General features: G+C 57.0%; 1 protein-coding gene and 1 long non-coding RNA gene across 2 annotated transcripts; one reads left to right on the forward strand and one right to left on the reverse strand.

The window, feature by feature from the left end:
• Positions 1–174: 174 nt before the first annotated feature.
• On the reverse strand, positions 175–9,737 carry GPX3 (glutathione peroxidase 3). The gene is given in 6 exon segments (NM_001317045.1): positions 175–598; positions 1,099–1,356; positions 1,464–1,563; positions 2,342–2,459; positions 3,836–3,989; positions 9,604–9,737. Coding segments are annotated over 5 exon segments (696 nt in total). The 5' UTR covers positions 9,691–9,737; the 3' UTR covers positions 175–598; positions 1,099–1,119.
• On the forward strand, positions 8,067–22,183 carry LOC149523499 (uncharacterized). The gene is made up of 3 exons (XR_016346939.1): positions 8,067–8,747; positions 12,005–12,130; positions 21,154–22,183. It is a non-coding gene; the product is annotated as an uncharacterized LOC149523499 (long non-coding RNA).
• The last annotated feature ends 6 nt before the right edge of the window (positions 22,184–22,189 follow it).

Below are 22,189 nucleotides of genomic sequence, written 5' to 3' on the forward strand. Positions count from 1 at the left end.
TCCCTCTGTGACGGAGAGTCCAAGCCATGGTCCCCCATCGCTGCCACAGGGCCCAGGCCCTTGCAATGTCTGAAGGGCCTTGTCACGGGGTTGTCGTCGGATGCCTGGTGGGACGGGAGCTGGTGCTGAAGCCCAGGGGAGAAGGGAAGGCTGCAAAAAACCAGGCGCCCCGGCACGTTTGCACAGGTGTTTATTTTGCATGGCTACAGCTCTACACAGGCTGTGGGCGGGCGTGGGAGGAGGAGCTGGGTTCCCTGGGGGGGGAGGAGAGCGCATCCCTGCGGAGGAACCTGCAGAGCGACTGAATGCACTGGAAGGGCCGCTCTGCACCCCCGCAGGCTTGGGCCAAGTCCACCCTTTGGGGGCTTTCAGACCTGGCCTTCACGGTGATGCCTTCTCCTAGTGCCCGGAGCCCCGGCCCGGCTCTCACGCACCTGCGCCCAAGCATACAGCAGCGCGGGAGGCCTCGCCCTCTGAAGAGCCGAGGGCTGCAGGAGAGGTTCCCCGGGGTGGCCGGCTGGGTGGGGAGCGGTGAGACGATGCACGTTATCCAAGCCCATCTGTCACGGGTCCGGGGCAAGAGCCGGAGCAGCCCAACCTATGGGGACGGCAGAGGCCAATGTACAGTGAGGTCGGCTCCAAGGGCGGCCAGTGAAGGGCGGGACTGCTAAATAAATAGGTGAGGCTTCCCGTGGGAGTCTGTTCCTGAGGGAGCAACGGGAGGCTGCACATGGGATGCAAGGGGTCTTTTCCCCTCCCGCGTGTTTCTCCAGGGAGGGGGAGGCTAAGCTAACGAGGTGGCAGGGTAGAAGAGCCGGTTAAGACTGGCAGGCAGGGCTGAGGGCTGCATCGTGGGGAGGGGACGCCCCATGGAGACAGATGACTGGCAGCAATCCAATGGTTTTGACTGCCTGTGTTCCCCAGGACCGGTCTATAGGAAGTGGTGGCCAGGCCCTGTCTCTACAGAGGCGTCTGTAGAGCCTAGTGCCCTTCCAGAGAGTCCACCCCTATTGACAGCACAGAAGGGATCTTGCATGGGGGGCGGGCGCTTTGCGGGGCGCTCGTTGGCTATGGATAAAGCATTGAGTCCCACCTCACCTCGCCGCTCGCATCTCTGCATTAGCGTTCCCTGCCCTCCTGCTGCCGCCCCAGGAGGAAGGCCTGCCGCCTCATGTAATCCACGATGTCGTTCTTCACCGCGGCCATGTTCGTCCGGGGGCTCCACCTCATCACAGGCTGCCCCGTGGGGCCGACCAGGAACTTCTCAAAGTTCCACTTGATGTCATGGACCTTCAGGGGTTCCCAGAAGAGCCTTTTGGGGTCGCCGAAGCTTTCCACCACGGGCGGGCAGGAGTTCTGGGAGGAGAGCGAGGGGTAAGCATCCATGACGCTGGGGCTGCCCTCACCTTGCTTCCCCCAGCCCTGAGGGTGCGCCCGGGGGCAGGGGGTGGGCAGGCACGCACCTTCAGGAAGGTGTAGAACTTCTGCTCCTTCTCCCCATTCACGTCCCCTTTCTGAAAGAGCTGGAAGTTTGGGACAAAGCCGCCCCCGGGCCGGACGTATCTGAAATCAAAGGGAGGGAAGAGGTGGGCTGTGGTGGGCAGGAACCTCCAGAGCCTATCGCCCTGGCAAGGAGACTGACGACGCGGCTGCTCCTGCCCAGACACGCCGCTTGGCGGGAGGAAGCCCAGCAGAACCATGTTCCTCTAGGGCGCTGGCCGTCCGTCAGGCTTGTGACCTCTCCGCGGTGGTTACTGGTCCCTGTGCCCAGGCAGGCGACGTGGGCTTCTCACACTGGGCCCTCAGCCTCGCTTCCTGCTGGAGCCAGGGGAGCCGCAGTCGGCAGGCAGAGAGCCCAGGGCACCCGCTGCATCTAAAGGACGGGAGCCCAAACCTTCTGCCTAGCAGCTGGGGTCAAGCAGGAGGGGTCCGTTTGCATTCCGGCCGGGCGCTAACGGCACCGGGCTTGGGGCGGCAGGGCTGATGCGGCGCCGTGCTCCGGTAGTCGTGTCGGGTGCTGCACAGACCGGCTGGCTGGGTTCAGAGAAGCTGTAGGGCAGGGGTGGGGAACCTAAGGCTTGGGGGCAAGATGTGGCCTCCAGCTTGCCAGAACCCCCCCGCAGCTTTGGGCTGCTCCCCCCCCCCCCCCCCCAGCACTGGGGAACCAAGCTGGGGCTTCTTGTGTGCATCCCCCAACTGAGTTTTCTATAGGGCAGCCCCTCAACCGGTTCCCCACCCCTGCCGTAGGGAGCCAGTGCTGCCTCCCCGGTCTTCGCCCTCTTCCTGCTCGGGGCATCTAGAGGCGGGATCCCCGCCCGGTGTCCCGCGGCCGCCTACTCACTTCAGCGCGGGGAGGATTTCGTCGTTCTCGCCAGGCTCTTGCTTGCCAAACTGGTTGCTCGGGAAGCCCAGGACGGTGAGGCCGTAGGGCGCCAGCTCCGTGTGTAGTGCATTCAGTTCTGCGCACGAGAAAACCCAGCCCCGAGGGCCAGTGACGGCAGGTGATGGGAGCGGCTCCCCGGTGCCCGAGCGGCGCGCGCGGTCACCCGGCAGCCAGGGGAGTGCCCGGCGGCCCCCATTTGGGAGGAGCCAGGCCCGGCTGGGAAAGCAGAGGGAGGGCTCCGGGTCTGTGCGGCTCCCAGGACGGGGAGGCCGGGCTCGGTCCCCCTCTCTCAGAGGTGGGGGCAGAAAGCCTGGTGGTCTCCGTTGGCCCTCGTGAGCGCTATGCCATCGCCTCAGCCCTCCTAGCACCGGCTCACCTCGCACGGCTCCCTAAGGCCACCGGCGAGCCGGGCCCTGGCTGTGCGAAAATCCCTGCTCGAGCTTTCCCCCGGCCTCCATTGTGGCCACAGAGACTCGCTGGAGCCCAGGCAGGCCCTGCCCAAGCCTCCTCGGCTACAGCTGCCTCGAGGTGACCCCTGCACCGGCATCGTTTGCCTCAGCAAGTGACGCTCTGCCCACCCGCTTGTAGCCACGTCCCCTTCCCCCTCACAACCTTCCTTCTCTCGGCGGCCTTCACCAGGCCCCGCAGGGGTGGGGGGGCTAACAGACTCCAGCGCAGGGCTGGGCAGTAATTTTTGATGGGGAGGGGCCACTCCAAGAATTTGGAAAGTGGCAGAGGGCTGCACTCGTCCGTGGTATTAACGGAGGAGGGGTGGGGCCTGGCATGGAGGTTGGGTGCAGAAGGGAGCTTGGCATCAGGGAGAGAGTTTGGGTGTGAGCTGGGGCACTGGACTGAGGTGCAGGGGGTTGGGTTGTGACCTAGGGCACAAGGGGACTGGGATCTGGGGCAGGGGATTGGGGTGCCAGATCTGGGAGGGGATATGGGTACAGGAGGGGGGCAGAGGATTTGGGTATGTGGAATAGGGGGCAAGAGTGGGGGGCAGACGGTTGGGGGAGGGAGGGGCTGGGGTGCCAGGGGCAGGCTCTGGCCAGGAGATTTACCAGCCAGCAGCCCAGCACTTTCCTGAAGCAGCCTCCCTGCCATGTCCCAGCACAGGCTGCAGCCATCTGTTTTGGGAATAACTTCTAGCCCCAAGGGGGAGGGGCGTGGTGTTTCATGGCTGCCTGTTATTGAAACAGGCAGCTCCCATTGGCCAAAAACCGGTCTATGGGATTGTGCTGGGGGCAGGCGCAGCTCCTAAAGCCTCCCTCCCTCCCCCTTTCCAGGCTCACAGATTTTAAAGCAAAACCGCCCAGCCGCCGCGTTTCCGAGTGGAGTGCGCGTGGGCCGAGGCAAGCCGGCCCTGTAGCCCCTATTTCGCACAGGCCTGCTCCAGGGCAATGCGCTGTAAAGAATACCCCTATCGCCCGCCCCCCGGGCAGGGGGTCTTACCCAGGTACTGCAGGGTGAGTCCTCAGTAGGTGGCCACGTTCACGAAGAGGATCATCTTCCCTTTGTACTTCCTGAAGGGGACGTACTCTCGCCCGTCTATGGTGACGGCCCCGTAGTTGTAGATTGTTCCCTCCACGGAGTTGTAACAGTCCACCTGGAAAACAGCCGGGCAGGGCGCATGGGAAGGGGCAGGGCTGGAAGAGGGGCAAGCAACAGGGCCTGACGGCCAGCCACGTACTAGCAGCCGCAGGCTTCGCTCGGTTTCCTGGGGAGCTGCACCTGCCGCTGTTTCTCGCCTGGATTCCTCTTCCCCTGCCTGGGGGGCCCGGCCTCACTGCTGGGCCTGGGTTTGCAAACCCTCCGCTGAGGGAGGAGACAGCCGTGAGCCCGATCTGCTTCTGGAGTCTGAAGGCAGCCCCCCCCCACCCCCCACGGGGAGATTTGGATCCAGGGACTGTCAACTTCAGTCCTTCCTGTCTCCTCAGCCGGTCCTGCATCCTGCCTTCGTCTCCCCCACCTCCTCCCTGCTCCTCCAGTCTTTCACTCCCCCACTTCCCCTCCCCTTAGCCCTGCTCCCCAGCCTCCTTTCCCCCTCCCTCCCGCAGCTTGAACGGCCTTGAAGCAGCGGATTCAAGGTGCTCCGAAAGTGCTGGGAGGGAGGGGAGGAGGAGGTAAATGGGGGCTCCAGTATGAAAGAGGCTTGGGGGGAAGGGGGAGCGGGGTGCGGGCTGCAGGTGCAATCCCAGGAGGCCATGGGATGCAGGTGGCCCACCACTGGATTTCCATCTTGCGGCCCCCTGAGACAGACTGCAGGAAGGGGTCGGAGTCAGAGGGGCTGGAAGTAGGGGTGCTGGCGCCCCGCCCCCCCCCCGGCTCATGTCCCCTGTAAGCTGAGCACTTGGGCGCCCGCCCAGGAGCGATCCCAGTGCCGCCCAGCTGAGTAGCAGAGCATGCAGGGCCAGCAGCGTGTGTGTCTGTTGGGGGTGCCCATCCCCATGTGTCTCGGTGCACAGAACAAAATGTATTCCGCACATGGGTGGAAAAAGACAGAATGCTGGCCCCGGCTTGAAGCGGGAGAGCCTACTCCGGGCACCTCACGCCTAGAGTCTTCCCAGACCGAACAGCAACCAGGAGCCAATGCTGGGCCGTGCTCCCCGTCAGTATCGGCTGACACGCACCAGCCTCCCACCCAGCGCCTCAGATTCTCCAGGGCTGCAGCTGCTCGGCTGTTTACTTCACCCAAGCAGCAGCCACAGAACCAGGGGCGGGGAGGGAAAAGACCAGAAATAGCCACAGCGTGTCAACAACAGAAACAAAACCCTGCGCCTCTTTCTCCTGCTGCTCCCTCCTGCGCGGGGAGAGGTGCTGGCCCCTCGGGTGGGGGCACCGGCTGCCCCTTCCTGGCTGAGAGGGGCCCAAGGAGATTGCTATTGAGAGGGGCCACAGTCGCTTGCTGCTCCTCACTGCCGGGCTCTTGACTGCGTGTCTGTCACCTAGAGACAGGCTGTTCCTAGGATCCCGCTCAGCTGGGCACGTCAAGCCACTGGCTCAGACAGCAGGGGCCAAACTGTGCTCCCATGTGGCGCCGGCTTCCTGATCCCCAGAATAGCTGGGGAAGACACACGGAGAGGGGAAAGAGACTGTTCTAATCAGGACAAAAAACAAAGCAAGAATAGCTGCTCATCAGGCAGGAGAGGGGGCCTGGCGAGAGATTCCCTGCCCCTCAGAGGGTCTCAAGAAGGGAAATTCATTCCTGCTGCCTCTAGGATAGAAATGCCAAGCACACAGCCCCTGGATCAGGCCCATAGGATGGGTTCTGATTATTCCTCTGTACGCACTGAGAACCTAGCCCTGACGGCTGTAAGGAAACCTTCCTGCGGTGACCTGAGTGTAACCAATACAGAACAGAGTCTCCGAGCCAAAAACAGCAGTGCTGGGAGGCATAAACTCCCATTCACCCCAATTGGGTGTTAACTCTGAAGCCTAATGATGATGCTCCAAGGCACTTGCAAATGTGTGTCTAGTTTATGCAATTGCTACAACCCATACCAATAGCCACGCCGACAAAGAGCTCAGATAGAGAGATTCCAAGACAAGAAGGAACCACTGTGCTTATCTAGTCTGCCCCTCTGTGTAACTGAACTGCCGCAACATAATTTCTAGACCAGAGCGTTGGGAAAAAAAATCCAATTTTGATTGATAAGTTGTCGGTGATGGAGAATCCACTAGCAGCCTTGGTCAGTGGTTCCAATGCTGAATTACTCTGGGTGTTTAAAATGAGCGCCTTATTTCCAGTCTTAATTAGGGGTAGTGCTATACCTCTCTCTGCTGGACCGAAGATCCCATGATTACATATGTATCGGTTGCGATCAAGTCACTTCTTGCTGAGCTAAATAGCCAAAGCCCGTAAGTCTCTCGCTGTGAGGCAGGTTTCCTAATTGTTTCATCATTTTCATGGCTCTTCTTTGATCCCTCTCTGATTTATCAGCATCCTCCTTGAATTGTGGCACCGGGACTGATCCGGGATTCCAGCAGCAATCGCCCCAGTACCAAACACCGAAGTAAAACCACCCTGCATCTCCTACTCAAGATCCCCCTTTTGATACATCCCAGGGCTGAATTGGCTCTTTTGCCCACAGCTCATGTTTAGCTGATTCTTCACCCACAGCTCCAAATATTTACAGATTGGCTGCTTCCCCCATGCTGTACAATAGTCTTTGGTACTAGAGGGATACATTTACGTTTTGCCGTATTAAAACGCATATTGTTGTTGCATCCCCTGCACCAAACAATCCAGATCGCTCTGGGTCCGTGACCTGTCCTGGTCCCCATTTACCACGCCTACCTTTTTCTGTCCTCTGCAAAATTAGCAGTGATCATTTTGTTTTCTTCCAGGCTTTGATGGAAATATTAAATAGTACAGGGCCCAAGAATGGGTCCCTGCATGGGACAGCACTAGAAACACACCTCTATGTCCAATTACATTTTGAGATCTGTTAGCCAGTTTTGAATTGATTTCAGGCATGCCATGTTAATTTTATATCTTGTTTTTAATCAAAATGGCATGTGGTACCAACGCCACGTGAAATCTAAATATATGACATCAACATGGCTACCTTTACCAAACAAAATTGTAATCAAATTTTAAAAATTAAGTTAGTTTTACAGGATCTGTTCTCCATAAACCCCATGCCGAGTTGCATTAATTACATTGCCCTCCTTTAATTCTTTATTAATTGAAGCCCTTATCTTGCCTGGACTCTCCTTCAGACTCACAAGCCTATAATTATCCAGGTCATCTCATTTACCCTTTTTAAACGTTGGTACATTAGCTTTCTTCCAATATTCTGGAACTTTTCCAATGTTCCAAGTCTTGCTAAAAGTTAGCTTTACCAGTCCAGCAAGCTTCTCAGCCAGCTCTTTTAAAACTCTTGCATGCAAGTTCTCTGGATGTGCTGATTTTAAAATGTCTAACTTTAGTAGCTGCTGTTTAACATCCTCCAAAGATACCAGTATTAGACAGAAAGTGCTATAATAAAATATGACTGCAATATTTGTTTTTTCGCCACAGAAGAGAACTATTTATTGAAAATGTTTGCCTTTTCTGAGTAATTATTGATAATTCTACCATTTCCATTTAGTAAGGGATGAACACTGTTGTTGAGAATTGTTTTTTGTTTCTAATGTACTTTAAAAATTCCTTACTGTCCTTAACTCTACTGGCTGTACATTTCTTCTTGGTTCTCTTTGCTTCCCTTATCAATGTTCTACAATTCCTAGCTTCTGATTTATATTCCTGACTATCCATTTCCCTTTTCTTCCATTTGTTCATATTTTATTAATTTTTTAGAGCTGCCATTATTTCCCCCTCTACATCAGAGAAGTAAACAAATAGCCATGGGTCTAAGCCGTTCCAAGTTTTGGGGGGTTTGTGCATGTAACCCCAACTCTGAACATCCCTGGGTTTCTAAATTGTTTGCTAGGTCAGCATTCTGTTTCACTTTCATGTTCTCCAAGGGCAAGATGCACTCAAAGCGCTGATACGTGTCCGCTTAATTTAATTAAACACGGCTTATGTAACTGTAATGTGACTGCTACTTGCTCTGTTCCTCACAGCCATCTGACTGTTGCAGCTCCTGCCTGGCAGATCCAGCTGTTGCCTCTTATCATTGTCTTTGAATGTGAGTTCTTTTATGGGGGGGGAGGGAGAGGAGGAAAGGGGGGGAAGCACCTTTTCATTTTGTATTTGTAGAACTCCTAGCACAATGGGGTCCCTGATTCCTGACAGGGGCTCAACACCCACCAGAAAGCATAGGGAGTGTCTAATTATTGCATGCAGACTGGCATGCATCTGCCCCATGTCACTGCCCTGCGGCCCTTGCATCTTCCTGGGGCATCTAGAAGGATTTCCACCTGCCATTTGCCAGCAGGAAGGCAAGGCAGCCTCCACCCACAAGTGTGCCCGCGTGTGAGCCACACACTTGCTGGGTGTGGTGCACTGTTCCATGGAGTGGCACTGAGACCACTTACAAAGAGAGAGAGACTGAGTCTGCCCTGCAGCCTTAGCTGAGAGCTGGCTGGCTTTTAGCTCCTGCAATAGAGGCTCACACACTAACCTCCAGAGGTCCCAGGTTCGGGTCCTCCTGTCGGCCTTACGCATGGACAAAACCAGGTAACAGACCAGGAGGTTTGTGGCTTTCCCCGTTTCCACCCAGCTCCTCTGATTCAGGGCAGGATGCCAGCCTCTCCTGCCCCCCCCCCCCCCCCCCCGGCTTGTGCCATCGCAGTGACTTCCCTGCCGATGGGCGGGTGATGCAGGCCAGGAAATACGCAGCACTCAGCTCTTCCATACGCCCTGCTCCGGGAGACAAGCATCCAGCCTACCTTCCCTGCGGAGCCCTGCAATTGCACAGTAAGTCCTAGGCTAGTGCCCGAATCACCGCACCTTCCAGCCTCCCGGCTCCGCCTCGCTCCCGCCGGACTAGACTCTGTGCCTCGGGCAGAGCTGGCCAGTCACACGAGCGGCGTGGCCGCTGCGATGCCGGCCTGTCAGAGACCAAACCGGGAGCCACCAAACTGACACGAGGCCGGGGCTCGAACCGGGTCTCTAAGCAAGGATCCTTGCTCGCTAAAGCAACAGGGACAGGGACCCTGAATCGCTGTCTTCCCCTTTGGGCCCAGGCCGCCCGGCTCCTTCCCGGGGCTCACAAGCAGCCCTGCGCCTCCCAAAGGAAGCGTGGCCCAGGGAGCTGAAATGGGAGGTCTGCCCCAGTCGGAGGTGGGGTGCAGGGAGAAGGAAAGGCAGCATCTGTGCCCCCCCCTGTGAACCCCCGTTAGGCAGAAGGGGGAGAGGGAATCAGCCGGGAGAGGGAAGAAGGGAACCCTTTCTCCCCCCAGCAAATCAACGCCATCCCCTCGATCGCCTGCTGAGAACCGGGCTCTGGCCCAGACTGAGCCCCAAGAGCCAAACCCCCATTCCAAGGGGGACTCTGATCCATATTCTGCAAACAGCCCCTTCTTGAGGGGGGGGTTCACCCCAAGCCCTCTTCCCTCTGCCCACACGCCAGAACTCGGGGGTGTTGAAATCCAGATCCAATGTGAGCCCCTCTCTGCCATAAGCGTAGGGGAGAGACCCCCTGAAGGGGGGATAAAGGAAGCCCTCCCGACCCCAGGATGCCCCATGGGGCATGGCTCCTTCTGGGGCCCCAAAGCACCAGTCCTGCGTGCACACCACCCCTATCTCTGGCGGGGTGGGATTTCCCCCTTACCTTCTGTTTCTCCTGTCCCTGGTTAGGCTGAATGAACCCAGCCAAGACCAAGGGGAAAATCCACGAGGCCCTGAATCCGCCCCCCATGGCGGCTGCTGCAGGGCGCACACCCCCTCGTCCTGGTCCCCAGGCGCCTAACAGCTGGCGGCCCTGGCTGGCTGTTCCCCACACTGCCACCTTCCAGCACAACAGCAGGGAGAAATAACAGGCAGAGCCGGAGGCTGCCTAACCAATCACAGGGAGGCAGGGCTGCTCCCAGAGCTGTTAACCATGTGGGGCCTGGCTCTAACCTGCTCCAGAGAGGCTTGGGGAAGGGACAGGGGACTGATGGATTGACTGCTGGGGTGTATGGAGAATCGGGCCTTAGATCTGACTTCTCCACACGCCCCTGTGTGCAATTCTGGCTGGGCTCTGCGTGCAGGCAGCAATCCACCACCCGCCCCAAACGGAGGGCAGTGTGACGCCAAGGGGCACGGCAGGGAGTGGAAGGGGGATTAGCCACGGACCTGGCTGTCATGCAACCTGGCAGGGCCCAAGATCCTGGAGATTAAAAGGCCAAACAATGGAGACGTTCTCGGTTGTTATCCCCCTGGTGATGCTGCAGGGTGGAAGCAGTTGTCGGGAGCAACCAAGGGTAGGAATGAGGATATACAATAAAAGCAAAGAATCCTGGGAATGGGTAGAGAACAGCTGGTTCCTTGTAGACCCCCAGGGGAACCTGCTGGGTTCAGGTCACAGGTTCAAACATGGGCCCTAAGTTTGCCCCTGTAATTTTACATGTGCACTTAAAACCTTGGATTTGCATGCGCAAATGACCCACATGCACGTGCAAATGACCCACGTGTACGTGCAAATGACTCACATGCACGTGCAAATGACCCATGTGTACGTGCAAATGACTCACATGCACACGCAAATGACCCACATGCACGTGCAAATGACCCATGTGTACGTGCAAATGACTCACACGCACACGCAAATGACCCACATGCACGTGCAAATGACCCATGTGTACGTGCAAATGACTCACATGCACACGCAAATGACCCACGTGCACGTGCCGGTGCTATACACATGCCAATGCAAAGGCTTGGCCATGCAAGGTGGCGAGTGCAAATTTCTAGGCTGAGTTGAAATTTTGGCCCAGCCTGTTTGAAGCTTTCCGGGCTGGCCTCCTTTCTGCCTTTCCCCTTCCCTTGATCTTTGTGACTGGGCCCTGAGCACGGACGCTGGGCCTGCCTGTCGTGGTGGCGTGCTAATGCTGGTGAAATGGGGCAGCCTCGTGGCCAGGGGCGTGGCCGGCCTCTGAACAGGTCCCAGGCCCTGCAAGCATCCTCATGCCGCCCCGACACCGAGAGAGCAGGTTAGTCTCCATGCCCAGTCAGCCTGGGCCATCTTTGGCAGACAGGGCACCAGTTTTTTCCTGCAGCACGGACAATGCGCCTGAGACGGGCGGCATGAACTAGACAGACACCATCATCCTTTCTGCAGCCTCCTCCCCACTGACACCGCCAGCTTCCTCGCAGGCCGGATAACCGCGGCCCCGTTTGTCCTCTGCACTGCTGAATGGAGGGTGAAGAGGGCTCTAAGCCAGTGGTCCCCAACGCGGTGCCTGTGGGCGCCATGGTGCCCGCCGGGGCATTTACGTGTGCCCGCCGAGAGACCAGGGCTGGCCCAAGCCATTTTGTGCCCCCGCCCCAGGGCACGCGACGCATAAGCAGCCCCACCCCCGGGCGCATGAGCGGCCCCGCCCCTGAATGCCCGGCAGCCCCAAAAGATTGGGGACCACTGCATCTAAGCTGTCCTTTGGCATGCCTCAATCCCAGGTCGAGATGGGGGCCAAACCAACCTCCTCACCTGCCCAAGAAGCCGGACCAGCCACAGGGCTAAGGATGGGTCTGCCCGCTGGGGAGAATGAGAAACACCAGGAAACACCCCCCGGGTTTTTGTGTTGCCCCAAAAAGATGCCTTAGAGTGGGAAAGGTGCAGAGAAGGGCAACGAGACTGCTGAGGGGCATGGGAGAGCGTCCATACAAGGAGAGATTAACGAGGCTGGGACTTGCAAACGAGACACCGGGTCTATGAACTCAGGACTGGCGTGGAGAAAGCGAAGGAGGACGTAAATGTCCCCCTTCCCGTGACCCGAGAGCTGGAATGACTAGGCAGCGGCAGAAGGAAGTGCTGCTTCACGCAGCGCACGGTCGACCTGTGGAACTCCTTGCCAGAGGACGCCGTGAAGGCCGAAAGTATGACTGGATTCCAAAGAGGATTAGAGAAGTTCACGGAGGATGGATCCATCCAGGGCTAATGGCCAATGTGGCCAGGGAGGCAGCCCCAGGCTCTGGGGTTCCTCACTGGGGTGCGTCACTTGGTAACTGTCCTGTTCTGTCTGTTCCCTCAGGGCCTGGAACTGGCCACAGTCGAGACAGGACACTGCTAGGTGGACCATGGGCCTGACCCAGTCTGGCCGTCTACACCTACAACGGCCTGGGAAAAGCAAAACTGCCTGGCTTCTGTGGTCTGGGAGGTGGGTGCCCGGTGAATTGTAGGACAAGCTAATGCTGGTTTGGGGATCGGGACTTCCTTGAAGCTGGGCTGAGCAAGGGTTGCGCTGTGAACCTCCATGCAAGAGGAGTCAGGATGGGCCTTACCATGAGGTGACCTCAGGCGGCCGCCTCAGGTGCCAGACTGTGGGGGGGGGCGCCACTAGGACCCGGAGAGTAGAAAATTGTGTCTGTTGCTGTTAGTTCTCCTGTACAGGCAGTCCCCGGGTTACGTACAAGATAGGGACTGTAGGTTTGTTCTTAAGTTGAATCTGTATGTAAGTCGGAACTGGCGTCCAGATTCAGCCGCTGCTGAAACTGATCATTGTCAACAGCGGCTGAATCTGGACACCAGTTCCGACTTACATACAGATTCAGCTTAAGAACCCCAGGCGTCCCCAAGTCAGCTGCTGCTGAAACTGATCAGCAGCTGATTCCAGGAAGCCTGGGGCAGAGCAACTCTGCCTCAGGCTTCCTGTAGTCAGCCGCTGGTCAGTTTCAGCAGCGGCTGACTTGGGGACGCCTGGGGCAGAGCAGCTCGGGTGCTGCTGGGTTGGTCCAGTAGCGCGGCCGCTCTTCGGCGCTACTGGACCAACCCAGCAGCACCCCAGCTGCTCTGCCCCAGGCGTCCTGATTCAGCCACTGCTGAAACTGATCAGCAGCGGCTGAATCAGGACTCCTGGGGCAGAGCAGCTGGGGTGCTGCTGGGTTGGTCCAGTAGCGCCAAGGAGCGGTGCTGCGGGACCAACCGGCAGTGCCCCACCTGCTCTACCACAGGCCCCGGGCTTTGCTCCATGTCTCCCTGGTCTGCTGGGGGCGGGCACTAGCTGCGTCCCTCCCCAGCAGACCAGGGAGACGCTGAGCAAAGCCACGGAGGACCCGGGCCGGACCCGTGGCGCTTCCAGATCAGCTGGAAGCAGCCGCGGGTCCGGCCCCGGGTCCTCCGCCGCTTTGCTCCCCGTCTCCCTGGTCTGCTGGCTCGCCCAGCAGACCAGGGAGACGGGGAGCAGCTTTTCTTGCCCCGAAGGAGGTGGGCGGCGGGACCACGCGTCCCGCCGCTCCTGTCCTCCGGGGCGAGAAAATTCCCGTTCGTAACTGCGGATCCGACATAAGTCGGATCCGCGTAACTCGGGGACTGCCTGTATTGGGGTAGGCAGCAGAGTAGTCCCATAAGAGGAGCAGAACAGGAAGGAGGCAGAATCGAGACCTTCCAAAGTTTTGGCCCAAGAGAGGCAGCCATGGGGGCATCATTTGAGCTCCCCGCCTCAGGTGCCAAAATGTTGGGGGCCGTCCCTGAGGGGAGTTGCTCTCTAGGGAGCTTTGGAAACCACGTGCAAGCCTTGGACTGGAGTGGTGTTGGGGGAGAACCTCTCATCCCCCCACCAATACGGCCCTTCATCTCCTCCACCCACACCTCAGGGCCCGGCGGGGGAAGCAGAGAGGAGCCGCGTGGCTGGCGGGGCTCTGGATGGGAGACAAGGAGTTTGACGTGACAGAAGAGGGGGAGTCGGCCCCGTGCACATCCCAGAGCCCAGGCGGTTTTGCAATCAGGAGACAAGGTCGTCATGACCTCTGGCCAAGCACAGAACCCACAATGTGACATCTGGCCTCTGCCGCTCCCTGGCCAGCCCCACGCCCCCAAGGACCCAACACCACCCCTAGTTGGGGAACAGGAGAAATCACAATATTTACCTTGCCTTGGCCAAAGTTCAGTATCATTAGTACTGGCTCCGATCCCTCCCCGTGTCCCTGGAGGGGACTGGTGGGGAGCAGGGCTCTGACCCAGGGGACGTTCAGGAGCATCCACGGGACTGGCCAGTGACAAGGGACAAAGGTGCCTGGGAGGAGGGGGAGTGGGCAGCAAACACTGGGGAGAAGCAGGATGTAAATGTGAATCCCTGAACTCACCAAAAGAAGCGGTCGCTCCGGGGTGGTGGATGACTCTAGAGTCTCGTGGGACCCATGTAGTCCAGGAAGGGGGGTGAAGCTGCCGGAGGCGTGGATCTGGGTGTATCAGAAAAGGGAAATAAAGAGTGTCCATGGTGCTCAGCTTTGGCCTACCTGCTGCCATCGCCGTCACGGGTAAAACTCCCCTGGGAGCAGAGTTAGGCAAACGATTGCTGATTATTTCTGTCGCCATAGCACTTAAGGGCCCTGGGCCTGTATGTCAGGGCCTAGGCGCTGTACACTGAAAACGCCACCCCAGATGTTCGGTGCCAGCTGACAGCCCTCCCAGGGGGCTTACCATGGCCTGGCAGGCCCCTGCTATGATCAGCAGGTATGGACAAGTCTCGGGGGAAGGGGGGTTAGTTGGTGCCTGCAAAGACAACGAGGAGTCCTGTGGCACCTGAGAGATGAACCAATGTATTTGGGCATCAGCTTTGGTGGTAGAAGCCTACGGTTGCCAGGTGTCTGGTTTTGAACCGGACAGTCCGGTATTTGAGCTTTCTGTCCAGGAAACAAATTGAGAAAAAACCCGACATATAAAGTGTCCGGTATTTTCTAATTAAGTAAGTTTTATTATTAGCAGGGGTATCAGTACGTCGTTGCACTGCCTGGCTGGCAGATGTGCTCACACTGCGTGAGTCACACCGCGTGAGCGTGTGTACCAGCCAGGCAGTACATGACTACACAGTACAGAGGAGGGGGGCAGGACGGGGCTGGAGTGGGATGGAATCCCCTGAGCTGGACTCACCCGTGCGCCCCGCCGGGACTGTGCGTGGGACGGGAAGTACCCTGGGATCTGTGTACGCCCAGGCCAGCCCCGCCCCCCGCCAGCTAGTTCCTCCCGCCCCCCACTCCTCCCCTGGCCAGCCCCGCTCCCCGTGACCCCCTCCGGGATTAGCCCTGCTTCCTGCCAACCGGTCCTATCCCCACTAATCTCCCCTGGCCAGCCCCACTCTTCACTGGCTAGCTCCCCCCCGGCCAGCCCCACTGCCCCCAGCCCAATCCTGGCCAGCCCTGCTCCCCTCCCGGTTGGTCCCCCGCTCCCAATCTGAGATCAAATGTGTCCGGTATTTTTTTGAAACCATCTGGTAACCCTATAGAAGCCACTCAAGCATCTGACATCTTTTTACCCACAAAAGCTGATGCCCAAATCCATCTGTTAGTTCTTCAGGCGCCACAGGACTCTCGTTGTTTTGACACGGACAAGATCAGGAAGATTCAAAGGGGGAGCCGGGTTAGTCTGTAACTGGAAAACTTAAAAAACAACCGATAGCCGTGCAGCACCTTAGCGACTCACAAAACATGCAGATGGATCGGGAAGAGACGGGGGAGCACGTGGGAACGTGCCTGGGTCTTTGCTGCCCTTCGGAAAACGCTGAGCTTGTTAAGCTGGAGCGTCTTTATCAGAAGACACAAAAGCCTTGTGCACGTAATTCCTGCTGCGGGGGAAGATTGTGGGCTGGTGTGCTGCGGGGGGCGAGGGTCACGCAAGCTGGAATGGGAGCGATTCTGGCTGGAGAAAGGACTGTGGCTGCCTCTCCAATTTCAGCTCAAGGGCCCCACGCTTGGAGATAACAAGGAGCAGCCCAGGTGCCTAGATGCTGGTTTTGCAAGGACTGCCACAGCCCCGTCGTGGGCCAACTTTTAGAAAGGAGAACGGGGGCTGGCTGATGTGGCGCTTGACTAATAAACTGCGGAAGGAAGGCAATGCAATCAATGCCCAACTGCGTGGGTCGACAGGAAAGGGATCCTGTCCCTAGTTCGATATGGTTTTTGATGAGACGACGAGTTTGGCTGAGAAAGGCAGTGCTGTCGTACTGTTCCTAGACATCTGGCACTTAGACTTGGTGCTGCTCAGCATTTCCATGAAGGAACCTGAAGCACATAAAATCGACCCTGCACCCACGACTTGGATTCAGACCAGCTAACGCATAGGTCTCGCTATTGAAACTATTGAACTAGTGCAGGCCTTACTCGGCACTAGTTAGGCCTCAGCTGGAGTACTGTGTCCCGTTCTGGGCGCCACATTTCAAGAAAGATGTGGAGAAATTGGAAAGGGTACAGAGAAGAGCGACAAGAATGATTAAAGGTCTAGAGAACATGAGCTATGAAGCCAGGCTTCATGAACTGGGCTTGTTTAGTTTGGAAAAAAGAAGATTAAGGGGGGACATGATAGCGGTTTTCAAATATCTAAAAGGGTGTCACAAGGAGGAAGGAGAAAATGTGTTCCTCTTGGTTTCTGAGGACAGGACAAGGAGTAATGGGCTTAAAGTGCAGCAGGGGAGGTTTAGATTGGACATTAGGAAAAAATTCCTAACTGTCAGGGTGGTCAAATATTGGAATAAATTGCCAAGGGAGGTGGTGGAATCTCCCTTTCTGGAGATATTTAAGAACAGGTTGGATAGACATCTGTCAGGGATGGTGTAGACGGAGCTTGGTCCTGCCTTGAGGGCGGGGGGCTGGACTCGATGACCTCTTGAGGTCCCTTCCAGTCCTATGATTCTATGATTCTATGAAATGTAAGTGGAGAACCTTCATCCAGCGGGGGTTTCTAGAGGGGTCTTGCGGGCACCCAGTGCCGTTTAACGGTTTTACCAAGGGCCCAGAGGCAAACCGAAAAGCGTCACTGAGAAAGCGGGCAGATGACACAACGGCGGGAGGAGTTATTGATGGAGAGTAATCTGGTTCGCGTGTCAAACCGGGCACCAGCAATCCCTCCCCGCGTCAATGTGGCCGACAGTAAAGCGCTACATTTCGGAGCAAAGGCAGTGGGCCTTACGTCAAGGAGGGGGACTCTAGCTTGAGAAACGGTGCTTCCGCAGAAAGACTCGGGGTCATGTTGGATTAATCGGCTGCAAGGCGTTCCTAGTGCAGCACTGCAGCTAACAGAGCATCTGTGAACCCGGCATGTGTCAATAGGGGAATGTGGAATAGGAGAAGGAGGTTATATTTCCTCTGTGTCTTACCCTGCTGTGCCAGGGACCAACAATTTCAAAGTGGCAGTGGCAACCGGAACCCTGGTCCTTTTAAATCGTGGCCAAAGCGGGCACGCTTGCAGGGCTGGCTGGGGGAGGCATGGCGCAGTCTCTGGGTGGCATGAAGGGCTGACAGTCCCTGACCCCCCCATTACCAGCCCTGGTGTGTGCTCATGGAATGCAGTACCCAGCTCCAGGTCCACGGTGCACGACGGATGTTGGAGAGGGTTCTGAGACTAGGCGGGGGAATGATTAAAGGGCTGCTAGGAGCAGGTCATTGCCAAGGACAGCAGACGGCCGCTCGCGCTCTGCTCCGTTCTCCACACAGAGCTGGGTCAGGGCCGGGCCTGCCACGGGTCCTGCCGCATGTAACAGGCCGCCCCAGGGCCCGGCCATGTAGGGCGCATTCCTAGCTGCAGCCCCATCATGAGATTTAGCAGGCTCCCAGCCTGGGTGGACCCGCTCCTGAGAGAGCCGGGCTCTCTGGGCTGGATCAGCTCATCTCTCATCTGAGCCAACAGGAAAAGCCGCCCACTCCAAGAACAGCATCTCCCTTCCTGCCTGTGGAGCGCTGATAAGCAGCAACATCTTCCTGCAGCAGCCACCAGGCCTGCCGAGCCAGAAGGAAAGACCTGTCTAGCGCAGGCTCCCGCTCCTCCAGCGAGGGCCGTGCTGAGGCAAGATGGAAGCACTGGGGAAAATCAGCCGCTGAGCCCCGAAAGAGCTTCAGCGCCAGCCCCAGCACTGCGAGCTTCCCCCCTGCTCTGAGCTTCACCCAGGGGACCAGCCCCAGGGAGGAGAGGCCAGCTCCGTTCTTGGAATCTCTTCGGAGGGCGTCGGTGGTTTGTTGTTTTGCGGGTGCGATGCGACCGCCGGCCCACGAGGACCAGGACTGAGCCCACAATCGATTCCGGAGAGGCCAAACCAATCCCCTTTCCATGGCCCTCCTGGCCGTTCATTTCAACAGCACCGCGGCAGCCCCTGGGGGCTTGTCGTCTTCGTCCACCCACTGGGCTCTTCCTCTCCAGAGCAGAGCCAGGGAGCCAGAGGTGACAGGTCCCTTGCCATCCCGCTGAGCCTGCAGACACCTCAGTGTGACGGCTCTGATCACAGAACACCCGGCCGGCGTGCAAAGCCGGGCCCGACTCTGGGTTCAGTGTGTGAGCAACGGGAGCCTCAGCCACAGCAGCTGAGAGCTGATCAGAGGCCAGCGCAGGCCTGCCCGTTTTAAATCTCTTGGAGGTGGTGCAGCCGTTGCAAAGAGAGGCGAGCGTACTCCGAGCTCCCGCTGGAAGCTGGCGCAGCTTCCTGGGAGGTGGGGAGCTGGAAAAGAACTGTATTCCCACTCCCTCTGTCAGCTGCACAGCACCACGGGTGACTGACAACTCATCAGGGCCATCTCCTGACACCCTGGCAATCTCGCAGGGCCCCAGGAGTTCTATAATTAGCACCGTGAGACAGCTGCCCTGGCAGGCTCAAGTCATCGCCTATCTGTGTTTGTGGGGGATATTCATAGAGGGCCCCTTCCCCCGTCCAGCTGTGCCTCCCACCCCACATGCCCCCAACTGGAGATGACTTGATGCTCCCAGCTGGTGTTGAAATAGAGAAGTGCAAGAGAGCTGTGTTATCTCTGTGCAACACTAGGACAGCACAATTAACGTGCGTGACCCAAATGGGGCCTGCCGGTTATTAAAGGAGTTGGGGAGTGGGGGGAAGAAATGAAACCAGTGCTTTGAGCTCCTCCGTCACCTGCTCCACCACACACAGCTGCCAGACAGTGCCCCCAGACTCCACCGATGGGTCTGCAGGGAGGATAGGCAGCCAGCCTTCTGAAAGCAAAGGCAGCGCTCCATGTCATGCTGCCAAGGCCCCTCTCACTAGCGTTGCCAGGGAAGCTGTCGATGAACCGAGACCTGGCCTGCTGATCACAGCGGTACCTCCCTGCTTGTGGCCCACGCTGGCTCCGTGTCTGCTCTCCTCGCCTTGCTCCTGGGCGGAGATGAAGAGAGCCCTGCAAATCCGCGGCTACCCGCTCTATAGCCGTGGGTCTCTGCATCCGCCGATATGGACGTGGGTAGCCACGGCTCGTGTTTGTGGATAGGGATGCGGACACAAATGTTGTATCCACGCAGGGCTCTAGAGATGAGCTGTGTGAAAGAGCCCGGCTAGTGAAATAATACACTGGGGTTGCGTCTAGACTGGCATGATTTTCTGGAAATGCTTTTAACGGAAAAGTTTTCCGTTAAAAGTATTTTCGGAACAGAGCGTCTAGATTGGCAGAACGCTTTTGCGCAAAAGCACTTTTGGTGGAAACGCGTCCGTGGCCAATCTAGACGCGCTTTTCCGCAAAAAAGCCCCAACTGCCATTTTCGCAATCGGGGCTTTTTTGCGGAAAACAAATCTGAGCTGTCTACACTTTGCCTGAGCGGGAGCAGAATAGTATTTGCACAAGAAGCACTGATTTCTTACAGTAGGAAGTCAGTGCTTTTGCGGAAATTCAGGCGGCCAGTGTAGACAGCTGGCAAGTTTTTCCGGAAAAGCGGCTGATTTTCCGGAAAAACTGGCCAGTCTAGACAGCCTGGGTGAGCTACTGAGCCCTTGTAAACTGGCACCAGGCAATCACTTACGCCTCTTCCCAAGCTGTTCAATCTCTGCAGCAGGGGTAGGGAACCTTAGGCTCGGGGGGGGGGGGGGGAGGGCAGATGCAGCCCCTGGCTTGCCTGGATCCGGCCCCTGAGGTTCCAGGCTCCCTCTTCCAGGATCGGGGAGCCTATGCTGGCACTCCAGCCCCTCCACCGCCCCTCTTTGGGGCTGGAGCACACAAAATCTACTAGCATTGCGCCCGCCTAGGCTCTGGTGTGCGAGGGGAATGTGGGGAGGGTCTTTCTCCTTCTCCACATCAGTGAGGGTTCGGGGGGGGGGGGGGTTGTTGTTTTTGTTTGTTTTTGTTTTTGCTTCTCACTTGTGTATAGCCCTGACTGATTTTTCCGTGGGTCAGCGGCTCCCGACTCAAAAAACATTCCCTGCCCTTTCTCTACAGCTGCCTCCAGCACTCCAGCTGGGGCGGTGGGGAAGAGTCTTGGTTTTGCTTGTTGTTGTGTTACCAGATTTGCCCAATACCCTGGGGTATGCTCATTGATTAGGGTTACTCTCATGGGGCTGGGGGGAGGTTCACAATTCTATCCGTGTGCTGCTTGTGCTTCCTGGTGCTCTCACACGGGGCTGAATTCCCCCTCCCACTGAAGCTCTCCTGCAGGAACAAGGCTCCTCGGAACGGGGTTCTTCCCACCTTAGCAACACATGGACACTCACCCCCACTAACAGAGCACGCCTGACCCAAGCTGACCCCATATATGTCCCTGACCTCAGCAGGCTGGGTTCAGCAGCAGTGCCACACTGCACCCTCATGTGCCTTTGGATTCAGCGGGCTGGATGAAACAGGACTTTAAGCTGCCAGCCTCAAATGCCCCCAGCTTCCGCACCTCCCTGTCCCCACTTTCACACCACAGTCATTCGCTGGTAAACCACACGATGAGCGAACCCCACTGGATTCTGGGCAACACAGAGATCTTTAGCTTGGGTACAAGAAGAACATAAGAACATAAGAACAGCAGAACTGGGTCAGACCAAAGGTCCATCTAGCCCAGTAGCCTGTCTGCCGACAGTGGCTGGCACCAGGTGCCCCAGAGGGTGTGGACCGAAGACAATGATCCAGCAATTTGTCTCCTGCTATCCTTCTCCAGCCTCTGGCAAACAGAGGCCAGGGACACCATTTCTATCCCCTGGCTAATAGCCTTTTATGGGCCTCGCCTCCATGACATTACTGAACTTCTCTTTAAACTCTATTATAGTCCTAGCCTTCACAGCCTCCTCTGGCAAGGAGTTCCACAGGTTGACTACACGCTGTGTGAAGAAGAACTTTCTTTTATTAGTTTTAAACCTGCTACCCATTAGCTTCATTTGGTGTCCTCTAGTTCTTCTATTATGGGAAGTAATAAATAACTTTTCTTTATCAGCCCTCTCAACACCACTCATGATTTTATAGACCTCTATCATATCCCCCCTTAATCTCCTCTTTGTTACAGAGCCAAAACAACACCCCTGAGGAAGAATGAGCGAGAGAGAAAGGAAGAGAGAGAAGCAACCAGCTTAACAATGAAAGTCATTTATTTCTGGGTAGTGAATATATAAAAATCTAACAGTTACAATATTAAATCTAAATGTCTAACCATACAACAGTTTACATGGGGCAGGGTCAGGAGACTATGCTTAGAGAGAGGTAGCTGTGCGGAGGGGGGAGGGAGAGAGAGAGATACCTCCCCACTCCATGGAGCTTGCACTGATTGGGGTCCCCAGATGGTGATGAGAGCTGGGGGTTCAGAGGGCAGGAGACAAGCAGAACAGAGCCCCCAGCACGATCAGACAGGAGATGAAGAAGTCTCAGTGGAACTGATGCAGTTTAAATCCAGGTATCAGAACAGTTTTTCTTGGATAAGGGTAGAAGTTTTTGTCGGGACAGGACAATAGTTGAAGGAGAACACTGGATTTGCTTCTGGGTAAACAGAGGCGAGGCAATAGAGACTGATCACCCCTGGTTATGGGTGATGTTCCTTGAACTAGCTCGCAATGCAACTAGGTTTCAGTAGTTGGGATGTCAGTAGGATCCATTACTAGAATTGGTCTGATAATGATGACTAATTTGGGTGTGAGCAGGCCTGGGTGCATTAGCATCTGGAGCCGAGATTTCCCATCAGGCAGTGCTGCTCTGCTTTCGGTATCCCATAGTTCAGTGTGGTTCCTGCTTTGGAAGGGTTGGTCTTCATTCTGTATGCTAATGGGGCATTTCCTTAATTCTATCCCTCTTGTCTGGAGGAGTTAAGGTGTGTTCACCCTGGCCTTTTCATTGCTTTGTCTGTGATTCAAGCAGAGGCCTGCGGACGGGGGATGGTTTTCCATGCATGTCCCCAAAAGCACAGGGCTGGCGGGTGGCCGTGCTCTGGTTCCCCAAGAACACAGAGCTGGTAGGTAACAGTTGTCAAGGCAGTAATGGTTAGCAGTGCTTTCCACGCACTCAAGTGTCTGTCACTTCTGGTCTCCCCCCCCCCTCCTTCGCTCTCCCCC

This window comes from Pelodiscus sinensis, chromosome 16, assembly GCF_052426305.1.
Source record: "Pelodiscus sinensis isolate ZL-2025 chromosome 16, ASM5242630v1, whole genome shotgun sequence".
In the NCBI taxonomy this organism is placed as follows: Eukaryota; Metazoa; Chordata; order Testudines; family Trionychidae; genus Pelodiscus; species Pelodiscus sinensis.